This window comes from Seriola lalandi, unplaced genomic scaffold (assembly GCF_002814215.2).
Source record: "Seriola lalandi dorsalis isolate HSWRI2012SDOR001 ecotype SW California unplaced genomic scaffold, Sedor1 jcf7180002054353, whole genome shotgun sequence".
Classification (NCBI taxonomy): Eukaryota; Metazoa; Chordata; class Actinopteri; order Carangiformes; family Carangidae; genus Seriola; species Seriola lalandi.
The window spans coordinates 1,315,474-1,327,432 of record NW_019524906.1 but is presented as its reverse complement, the minus strand read 5'-3'; the positions used below and the strand labels follow the sequence as shown (position 1 = coordinate 1,327,432).

General features: G+C 40.5%; 1 protein-coding gene across 1 annotated transcript; it reads left to right on the top strand.

Annotated features, from left to right (window-relative positions):
- Positions 1-7,567: 7,567 nt before the first annotated feature.
- On the top strand, positions 7,568-10,405 carry LOC111656312 (uncharacterized). The gene is made up of 3 exons (XM_023407979.2): positions 7,568-7,784; positions 7,897-7,967; positions 8,530-10,405. The coding sequence occupies exon 3, from the start codon at positions 8,541-8,543 to the stop codon at positions 9,669-9,671; it is 1,131 nt and encodes a 376-aa protein (XP_023263747.1). The 5' UTR covers positions 7,568-7,784; positions 7,897-7,967; positions 8,530-8,540; the 3' UTR covers positions 9,672-10,405.
- Positions 10,406-11,959: the final 1,554 nt, after the last annotated feature.

The following is an 11,959-nucleotide window of genomic DNA, read 5'->3' as shown; positions in this document are numbered from 1 at the left end:
TCAACAAATGAATAAACACAGAGTAAAGTCAGAGAGGACACTAGTCTGTTTTGATTATTGATGATTTATGTTTGTAAAGCTGTTAATAATAACTTTGTTGCTGAAACTAATCATAAGTAGCAGCGTAGAAATAACCGACACAATTCAGAAAGAGTCATGCATTTACCTGCACTGCTTGCCAGTACTGTTCTGGAGCACTGTATAGATCTTGCAACCAGGTGACATAGCTGAGCCATCAATCACGAAGCTTCACCGACCACAGCTAGAGATTAACACGGTTGTTTTCATAACCATTCTCGGCTGCTTTTAATAACACACACCTGTTTCGACCATCCCCCTCGTTTCTCTTTTTCCTTGACATGTTCTCGGCCCCGCCTTTCTCTTTCTCCCAGGTGAAGGTTCTGGTGTCAGAGACTGTACTCCCCATGCACCTTACCTGAGGAGAGAAAGAGGAGTGGAGGAAGAGCACCTAAGCCAGTAGAGTATAAGCATATCAAATCACTGCTTAGTTTATTTAATTCTTTGCAGTTATTAAACTGTAAAAACAGAAACGTTTTTAGTATTTGGGAGTAAACTACCAAAAACCACATCCAGAAAGACTCTACACTTACAAACTGGATGAATTTTTTATCTAACCTAAATAACTTTAGTGTCCTAGAAAGTCTCTGTGGCAGTATAATAATGGTGTTTTTGCACCATAGCAACTGTGGGAGTATTAGTTTACAGGAATGTGAAAGCAGTAACACGATCAGACTGGGCGTGCATGGCCAACACCATTTTGTTTCTCATACAATCTCTGTATGTTTACAGTAATCTAAATTATCTAAATGATTATTATTATCCTATATGGAAATTAAATCCGATTAAAATATGTAAAAATGTACGCAATATAAATTAAATAGACCTTAAATAAACCCTGCCCATGCACTAACATTAACAGTGTGCGTCCACAGACATGAAATATCTTATACATACGTGACTATAAGTCATTTCTGCAATTTTATTTGAATATAACAATAGCATGTAGTACAAAATTAATCATTTATGTACTTTCATTTTAAAATCATATACTGAACCAAAATTTAAAAAATGACAGCAGTTTTTTATTCATATGGTCTCAAAAAGAAACAAAAAGACAAATGCTTATATTCCGAGGAACTTACAGTATGTGCAGTAAATTAGTGAAGTAAACACTAATGTATGTATAAGTATTTTTCATATGCCGGATTTTATTCCAAATAAGCTTTAACATTGGGGTTGGGAGTAGGATTAGTGTTATGCATTATTTATTTAAAAGACTTCCACCATTCTCCCTTCTTCATGAATCTAATGCCACCTGGTGGAGACAAGCACCCACTGCAGTTTAACCACCAGATGAAGGTAAAAGAAAGGTGAAATTGTAAACAATGGCACCTCTGAACAAAAGGCATTTCACTGGATGTTCGCTCAATGTCAGTTAAATGTACTATTTGTGGTTTCATATCTCTTCGGCTCATATCTCTTCCCTGTGTAAGTGAGGTTGTCCCCACAAAGGCCACGCATCAACACCTGAACGTGTGTGAATCTTACGTCTTACATGTGTGTATGTGGATGTGTGAGCATATCTAGGGCAATCTTTCCTATCTATTTTTACAGCTGGGCTCTGCATGTGAGTGGTTAAGGTGATGTGCTGGTGGTGTGGCATAGGTGCTCTCAGGCCTCCACCAACAATGATAGTCAATAGGCCAGGCTTTTCCACCACAGTTTAACCGTTACCCATCATGGCTGCCAAACCTCACAACCAGTTGTCTCTCAAAAATACAGAGTTCTTGTAAAATTTTCACTCTGCACATACGGGATAAAGCTATTTCAAAATAAAATATCAAAAATCTAAATTTAAGTGATGACCAATTCAAGCAAAATATCAAATTCTTCTCAAAACAGAGAAAAGTTCAATTACATCTGGAATTTGTAGGCACACACATGCCAGCTGGAAGGGTAAAACTTACACACTTAAGTGTGTATGTTATCATATCTGAGATTCTCAGAATTAAAAATGCAATTAGTTACATATAAATTAGATCAAAGGAACAACTTTGATGGGCTTATGCAAAGAAACAAAGAAAGAAACAACTTATTTGTCTCTTGCCAGAGGTAGTAAAATAAACAAATGGCAAGTGAGTGGCTTCACACAATCTTACATTACTCATGCAAGTTTATGGGCAAGCTACCAGAAGAAACCAAACCCTACAAATATGAGTAACACTTCTTATTTATTGCTACACCTACAAGTTCTCAGAACTGACCAATTGACAAAGACGTCATTTATTATCTGTAAAAGAAATTTAAAGAAGCTGTCCAGGTCTTATCTAGCTACGATTCTCATTCTTACCGCAGTGTCAGTAGCTAGTGACAAGAACACAAGAAGTGAAGATGACAAGTTTAACTTCCTCATGTTTTGTTTAATACAAACTGGAAATATGAAAAAAACTGTTACCCTGAGGCAGCTTAAAAAAGGCACAATGCCTTCTGCAGTAACCCAGATGCTACATGTCAGATACGTACAATAACAGTAATTTGTTTGGTTGTTATTTTAAGGAAGTGACTGTGATGTAAATAATTTCTAGATAAACTTTCTTTCACTTAAATGATCATTTAGTGCTACAGGACAAAGCATTAATGAGCGCAGCAAGATGTAATTTTAAGGCAACATCTATTTTAACTGTATCGCAGTTATCACTTTATAATAGCCTTACACTGATGATGAAAACCGCTATTGTCAAGAACCACCCCAGAAGAAACATGCTCATTATCACACTGTCAAAAATATAGGCCAAGTTTCCACTTCATATTTAATGTGAGCACGTTTGTTCTCATCCTATTCTGTATCTCACAGGATCTCTGCAGTGCATGACCCTCAGACCAACCCTGTTTTCAGTCTAGTGTGAGAAAGCCAAGGGCTGTGGGAAGCTTCTCAGTGGTCTCTGCTTGTGCTCTCTCAGGGGCCTTCATTACTACTGTAAGGTTTTCATGTGCGACTGTACAAAAGTGCAGCAATGAGGAGGTGATACCCCCCATGCTTGCTGAGGCTCAACTTCCTGTAAATAGTGGTTAACAGCTCAGCCGAGTTAAGGAGCAGGAATCAGGCCAGCAGACGTCAACACCAACAATCACACAAAAGGCCTTGTGGAAAGGGCAGTGAAAGAAATAAGGTTTGACATGACATACAAACAGATGTTAAATAGGTTAAGCCAAAGCAAAGCAGTGGTATTTCCAATTAAATGGGCATTGAGTGCACAGAGAGGAGTAAAGCTTGTAAAAGTAGAACATGGTGGTGAGGTTCAGGTGGGAGTGTGTGTTTGTGTGTGATGAGTGGGGGGTGACATAACAACATCAAAGTTCCCAGACTAAGTGATTAGACTAACCCCCGATGATGAGTCACCTGGTTGTATCACTTTGTTTAGTGAAATGAGTAGGTGCACACTCAAACCTGTCAGAAATGTTAGACCTATGGTTTACAATGTATAAGCAAGACTGTGTCACCCTGTGGAGAACATCTCTGGAAAACACTTTCTTTTCCTAACTGGTGCTCTTGGTGGCAAAGCCTATCAATATCTTTACCTCAAACGCATCATTAATACAATGTGATTGTACTTAATGTGAAGAATATGATCCCAATTTCTGGAGAAAAACTGAACAGTGAGCAATGGAAAAATACCATTGGCTTTTTATGGAGGGAACCTAGGTGATGCCAACTTCTGGGTTGGCCTCCAAAAATACATACATACATCACCCCTGCCCCACTCTGTGAAGTTCTTATTTTAACCCAAGCCTGTGCCTTTGTGCCTAAACCTTACCAAACCCTGACCATCCCATCGGCTTAACCAAAGATACTCTATAACAAAAGATGACGCATTACAAGCAATGCCAATGGTAAGAAACTGTATACTTCCTGTCTCCCAAGTGGGTGTGGGATCGTGATCTTATTCAAGTCAAAACATAACAGTCATACAACACTAGATACAGTATGAAGTTGCACCTAATTTTGCTGCTCATTTTTATCTGCTTGCTTATATCTGACCAACCCAGTACAAGATCATATCAGTCTGATACGCTCTGTTTTCCCTCTAAAATCAGTTAAATAATAATAACAATAATTGTGTTATTACGCAAAGAAATACTAGTTTAATTCACTTTTAACTTTTAATTCATGGTTGCATGTATATGTCCCTATAAACTTCTGCCGTTGGAAAATGATGGCAGCACTACTGCAGCAGTGAAACCAGGCCAGAACCGACAGAGAGGAAAGCGATCTGTCCTGTGAGATCTTGCGTTGCTGAGACAGAAACAGGTCCCAGATAGTTCATTTTCTCCTGATCTGTTGTATGTTCAGAAGATCTGTGGCTTAAGAAAAATTAATCGAATATTTATTTCAGTGACTATGGAGTGAAAGAATCGGTTATAATCTATGATCACGTTCACTTCTCCGATTGGAATGAACAGACTGAGACCTGCCACTGGTCTCCTAAAGGGGCAGGGAGGTGGCGAAACCCAAGTGACACAGTTACAGGAAATGATTGTAAGTGTGCCGTCTCCTTTCCCAACTGAATCTGGCTTAACTATGTGTTTTATTATTGTAACCTTGACAACTAAGGCCCAGTATGTTGTAAATATAATCAGTACAAACAGGAATTAAACATACCTAAGCACCTTGCCGAGAATACACTACAGACATTATAAAAAACACTAATACTAATCGACATACTTTAACATATTCAACACAATACAACCCCCTATACTTGGTATAGCACATGACATTAGCGAAGACATCAGAACAAAAACAGGTTTGTTTGCTGCTGCCTTCCTGTAAATATGGTAAGCACAGGTAAGTAATAACAAAGAAAACAAATACGAAGCTCACAAAACAGCTGATTAAATTAATAAACAATAACTACTTTAATACTTGTTCGTGTTTTGAATTAAAGAGACAACGTTACAGAAAAATAATACTAAACACAAACACACTGGATAATAGGTGCTTGCAATGCTACAAATTAAGATGAATTACTGACGTGACAAACTAATGACAAGTGTCACAAGTGCTCAGCTGAATAAGGAAATGATTCAGCCTTTAAGAAATGAAACTCTAGATTTGTGATCTGATTTTATAGATTTACATCAACAGACAGGTTGTGAAAGTATTGAAACTAATGAACAAGTCGCGAGAATAACTAACAAACTGGATTTTGGTCTTTTCATGGGATTTGTTGACAATGAGAAAAATAAAGAATAAAATCAGCCTCATCCTTAAACACTGATTCGTGAAGAAGTTCCACTGTATCATATTTTAAGTAACAAGCAAAGCTACATCCACCACGGCGTTAATCAGACAATTGGCTGGGTCCCATCCTGATTCCCTCTCAGACAGAAATGTTTACTAAACTTGATGCTGTATCACTATAAAACAAACAAGACATATACTGTTCTAGACAGATCATCAACATGAAGAGAAATCATCTGCAACAAGCAGTCAGGATGTGGGTGCTGCCACACAATGAGAAAGTGGCAGTGGTGAAAATTATGCAGCCCCACTATGCCGTACCACACTGCTTTCTGAACATGTTCATTTGAACAATGATAATGACTCATCTTCAAAAAGAACAGGCTGTGTGTCAGTACTGAGCGGTACAGACAGCGAGGCTGAATTACAGAATTATTATCTAAAAAACATATCAGTCCTGCATTTATTACTTTAGCCTTAGCTGAATTGTTTGACATTTGCATTGAATGGCATAACATTCAGAAAGACAAGCTCGTTACAGCGACAACAGGGTGTTAAGTTGGTGCCCTTCCTGTGTGTGTGTGTGTGTGTGTGTGCCCGCGTAGTGAGGTGTGTGCCAATGTTTATAGGTTTACTTCTCATCACACTAGTAAGCAGGGATCAATACAAGAATCTGCTGTGTTAATACCCCTTTAAAAATCTGGAGACTATCTTCTTGCTGAAAGAATAACCTGACTGTTGAAACACAGCAGACTGTGGCCTCTGTGGTTACTGTGAGTCACAAAGAACAAATCTGCTGGAGTTTTTTACACACACAGAGCTGGTAGCTCCTGCTCTGGACAGCCCCCACACTCACATTAGTGAAATCTTCAGCACAAACTGCACAAGAGTGATAATGTACAATGTTGTGTGGTTTTCCATTTTGGTGGGATTGCTCAGTGCAGTTGTGTTTTCACATATGGCAGTGTTTCGTTAGAATGACAGGACGTGAAATAAACGGTGGCCAGGACTAGAGAGATGCATCATAGTCTCCCGATGGCACCTCTTGTATTGACCTGAACTTTGTGTTGAAGGGTGGGAAGGTTTGCAGCTGATGTTTCTGCTTTGCTACGATGACAAGATTCCTTGTTGAAGTTTGTTGCTGTTCTGTTTGGTCAGTGATTCAACAAAGACACTTACTGAGGAGGTGAGGAAGGACTCAAGGGAAGCCATCCTTCTGGTGTATTACACTGACTTTCTTCAGCTCCAGTGCTGAAGTTGGTAGTCTTTGTGAGAGAGTGACTCCAGGACCCTCAAATGGAAAAAAAAAAAAAATTTGCTTTGAGAGTGGCCTTTTGTAACAAGTATAGAAAACTTTTGCACGAGCATATCCCTGGCCTTATTGTCAGACCACAGACCATGTGGAATAGCCATAGCACATCCATATAAGCAGGAGTTTTTCAAGGACCCTTCCCAAACTGGGTAATGCACCACCAAAAAGACACAAGAAAGAAAAGTTAATTGTTTTTCTCCTAATACCATTAGGTCTGATCGGTCCCAAATGTATTCTGCAGCATGAAAACCACCTGACCCTCAGAGAGCCCTGGCCTCATGTGGAGTCCGTCTGGGATTACATGAACACACAGAGGACATCCAGACAGCCTAAATCCACAGAAGAAATGTGGCAAGTTCTCCAAGATGCTTGAAAATCCTACATGCCAAGTACCTTTAAACACTTTTAAGTGTACCTAGTGCACCAAGGAGCACTGGTGCTGTTTTAAAGGGTGGTCACATCCTGGCTTAAACCTAAACTTTTGCACATACTCTACACTATATACAGTGGCATGAGGTTAAGCTGACCTATTCATAACCCCCCCTTGAATTTCATTGTGGCAGACATTAACAAGAATATGTGCAACAATGCTTCATTACAGATGCAATTTACCATCTGAAGAGAAATAAGAGGAGTGAGTTTCCAAAATGAGCACAGAGTGTGGTAGACATGTTGAGAGCAACTTTGGAGTGCCTCATGTTTTCATGCTGCAAAGCTGTCATTTCAACTTTCTTAATGTAACACCTCTACAAACTTTAATGAATTGACTAAAAACTGTTGTTTTGTGTGATTTTTATTATGTTTATTAAGTTTCCAATTCAATTATCTCCAACCACTAAATTGCATAACTTGCTTTCTAATGCACACCCCAGTGTAAAGTCTGCTCTATTTATAACTAAAGCTTTGATAGGGTTGCATCAATGTTCCGCAAGTAATGTGCTCTGATCATGCGCACCGCTGTGAAGTAACTTAAAGAAAAAAATAAGTAGGGCAGTTGGTCCAAAGTGACTTATTTCAGTATAATCTCTTTGGTTGACCGTCGCCACACTCTTGTTTAAAACTTCCGCTCTCCATGTGAAGTTGCCTGATCAGTTTCCTCAGCTTTAAACAGACAACACAGAGGACACAGCGCGATTGGCTGCGCGCACACACTATATGCGTGGGTCGCTCTGCAGTTCTGCTTTCTTCAGCACAGCTGATTGTGATTGACAGGTAAGCGCAGCCGTCTCCGATAAAACACTTGTAACATCCACAGACATGTAGGTAAATGATCTAAGTGCTGGGCTGAGGTGTAAGGTGGTACGTGTTGCTGTGTGTGTTGCAGGATTACACCAGACTGTCTCAAAGCTGATCCAGTCCTCCAAGTCATCTCACAGGTGTCATCTTTTCACTGAGGTCAGTGCGATGAGTTTAACATTGTAACACTGTCTAATTGTCAGGTTTGGTCTAAGTTTAGAGATAAACCATTTATTCTACTGATTAATCTTCACTCTTGCTTTTAATTAACATCATCCGAGGTCGATTTTTAAATCATAAAACCATATACACATACTTGAAAAACGAAGGACAACACTTCGCCGCCCTTTTTCATGCAAACGAATATGAATTCACGCGATGGGAGAAGTATTCAGATGCAGTAACAATGCAAAATACTTAATTACAAGTAACAGCGATGCATTCAAAATTTTACTCGGTACAAGTGTTGTCAAAATGTAATTTAGTTGTGTGCTTGTGGTGCAGAATCGCCCCTTTCAAAGTTGTTGTTGAATTATTAGCCTATTTTTTTTGTTGTTTGTTTGTTTTTTAGGTATATCTGCATCATATTGATGAAGTAACTTTGAAAGCGCAGAAGGTTCAACCCACTGTTTTAAGAATGAGAATTAATGTGGCTGACTGACTGATTGGTCGATTGATTGAATAAACGCGCTTTGATTGAAACTTTGATTTGATTCCTCAGTCCTGAGAAAAATGTCCAGCCCGGAGAGCCCCGGCGGTGCAGAGGTCAGTGCTCACTGCCAGCTTTCCTCGTCGGTCGAGAGCAACGGCTACACGGAGCATGAAGCAGACCCTGGACTCCTGCTCTCGGTCACAGGGTCCTCACTGCTGGCTCGACGTCTCCTGCGTTTACGGACCTGCAGAAGCCATGTAGGCCCCGTTACGCGCCGCAAGAGGGAAATGATCCCCGCCGACATGAAAGATTCCACCTACTGGGATAAGCGACGCAAGAACAACGAGGCAGCAAAGCGGTCCCGGGAGAAACGGAGGCTGAACGACCTGATGCTGGAGGGTCAGCTGCTGGCTCTGAGTGAGGAGAACGCGCAGCTGCGGGCCCACGTGCTCAACCTGCGGTACCACAGCAGCTTGAGCGCAGAAAAGAGCAAAGCCGCCTCTCCTGGGGCAACATCCACTCCCTCTGCTGTGGCTTCCACCTTTTCCTTATCTAGACCTGCTCACACCCCTGCTCTCTTCCAGCCAGGACATTGGGGGAGTAGGAGCACCCCCGCCTCTATCCTGGGTCTGAGGGCCCAAGAAACAGCCAGCCATCCATTGGAGGCAAATATCTCTTGTTTTAGCTCACCTAAAGGTCCCGGTGGTTTTAACCCACTAAGTCCTCACAACTGTGGCGCACAGCAACGCATCCTCCCTCTCCCCGGGGCCCGTGTCATCTCTCCCCGAACAGCTCTGGAGGGCGGGAGGTCTGCAGAGGCAGAGATGGAAGCCCAGCGACAAGTCTCCTCTAGCGATGACATCCCCAACTCCACCGACGGGTCCTCCCATCCCGCCTCTTCGATCCGTGCATTTCTGCCCACACCTGATACACTCCACCGCGCCTCACCCACTCTGGCATACACACCTCAGAATTGGCTGGCGCCCCATCTGAGTCACTCGGCAGTGTGTAATAATCTTCTGCTGCCTTGGCGCTCCTCTTACCTGCCACCACCGGCCGTCTACCCTGGCCTGCCTCTCTACATCCACGAGAGACGGGGCCAGGGTCTCGTAGCGGAGGCGGACATTCAGAGGGGGGTCAGGAGCCGGTTCAGCAGTGCTGCAGCGGGACTGTCCCACCTTGGGATGCACTTCAGTCCTGATGGACGCTGACTGGACAGTTTGGCTGTCAAGGCGATTAATGCAAGGAGATTAAAAAAGTGTGTCTTGTTAAAGACAGAACTATATATAAATAGGATGTTAGATACGCTGTGAATTTACTGTCTGACTTTCTGTTTCTATGAGAATGAAGCAGTGGTTATATTGCACACACGGACCAGTGCTGTCCACTAAACCTTATAAACTGCCCTATTAATGTAGTTTACTTCCATTTTGTATTAATTTTATCAGTGTAAAGTAATAAATGTAAACTTGTTGATTAAGATACAGAAAAGACATTCCTGCTCCTTTGTCGTGGATCGGGATAGGCTGCTAGTGACGTAAATTACATTACTGGTGGATTTGATTGTAGGAAGCTGGCTGTGTTGTCTGTGGACTTTATTTTAACCGTTTATCTGCGGTGAGAGAGACGGCGAAACTGGGTGCTTGTTGACTTGGTATTTCCCTTTTATCCCCACTGCGTGATTTCCCAGCAGACTTTGATTCAATGGAAAATCAAACGTTGAAAAGTTTTTTTGTGAGTATACAGCTGTCAGACCTTCCTCCATTGCATCTGGTTATGCCGTTCTTTAGTGCTGAACTTTTTAACTTGTTAAAGGCAGGGATATTAAACAAGAATAAAAATAATAACTAAATGTTTGTATCTGCATGGATGGCCCTTATACTGTTTGTAATTTGAAATAAAAACATGCATGATGGGTAGGATTTTCCACCCATAAAAATGTCAAGAGGTGTCATTTCATTGAGCAAAGGCTTGGGAAATAAGGGACTAATATATATTATTTTAAACATTAGTAATACCTAAATGGCATTTTAAAACAATTTAAATTAACTTAACTTAAGAAAGGCCACGGCTATCCAAAAAATCCCCAATATTTTACCTATATTGTTCCTTCTTAAGGCTTATATTAAAGTAATATAGTCCGATATTCATGTAGGAGGCTGCATGCAGCTACACTGGTGTAAATGGTGTACAAAGCTTTAATTCATCTGCATGCACCGCTGAGAAAGTCAGTCCTGAAAGTCTCTTTTCACTGGTTTGGTGATTACCAGTGAAACTTTAATGAACCAGCGGTGCCGGGTGATGAATTATTATAAATCAATTAGATTTCGCCGCTCAGTAGGCCTTTTAAGAAAAGTTTCCTCTTTTCATGAGACTTGTCGTAGTTCAGTTTCCTGCGGCTGGACAGGGTCTCTGCTATGTAGCCTAGTATTTATTGCAGTTTTACAAAAAAAAAAAAAAAAGTTGTATAATGTATTTCTGCATGTTCTCATTTCATCTTTAACAAAACTCTGCAGCGGCATCGTAACAGATGGTCTCACACAAGCAGTGCATGACCTGAAAACACCGGCAGAGGGCGCTACAACACAAATGATGTGGCAGATGGCAAAGCAGAAGGCTATTGTTTCCTAAATAAAGAAGTTTTTTTTAAATCATTTCTGCATCTCCATATGAATGTTTTTTCTAGCAGGGTTAAAGAGCAATCTAGCAACTATCAAAGAGTCACTTGTCTACTGCATATTTAAAAAGAAAGTCATAGAAAAAAGGTACTGAAGTGTTCTACAGGCTACTAAATGACTGATTTTAATTTGGAAATCAATATTAATGTCTCATTTTGCTGTTAGCAAATTATAAAACTACTAAATCAACTTTGAGTCGTACAGTTCACAAATAATGTCAGATGTTAAATTTCAATGTTTATGTAATGTACCATCTGTTTTTGACAGCATGACTTTGCCATGGTTTCACCAATCCCGCAGACACAACTGACATTTAGATTTAAAATAAGTCACATACAGATATCTGGTTGAAATGTTAGAAAAGAAAGAGAAAAGTTCAACATTGTTATACGTACACAGGTTAAACTGCGACTTCTTGGCCTTATGACAACAATCAAGTGTTGTCATGGACCTCTGGTGCATATTCTTCCGTATTAACGGCTTAAACGCATCACAACAGGAAGCAAAAATCTTACTTGTCTACGTGTGACAGCGTCTATACATAGAAATGGGGGCTGAGGTCAAATTTCACAGTCATGACAAACGCACATGTTAAAATTCCATTTACAAAGTTAATTTTTATTTTTATAGTGCATAGCAAGTGGTCCTACAGTGCACAAAGTGAAAAGCAGAATAATGAGAGAATATTAAATGTGCAGGCACTTAGTCGCAACTTCGACACTGATAAGTGACAAACACTTCTCTTTTTCTGTGAATCTGAGGTGCGGAAGATTTATTTATCACTCACGCAGAAATATTTCAGTCACTTCAGTGTAGTCTTC

Coding starts and splice junctions, on each gene's coding strand:
- LOC111656312 (XM_023407979.2), top strand. CDS start 8,541: ATGTCCAGCCCGGAGAGCCCCGGCGGTGCAGAGGTCAGTGCTCACTGC.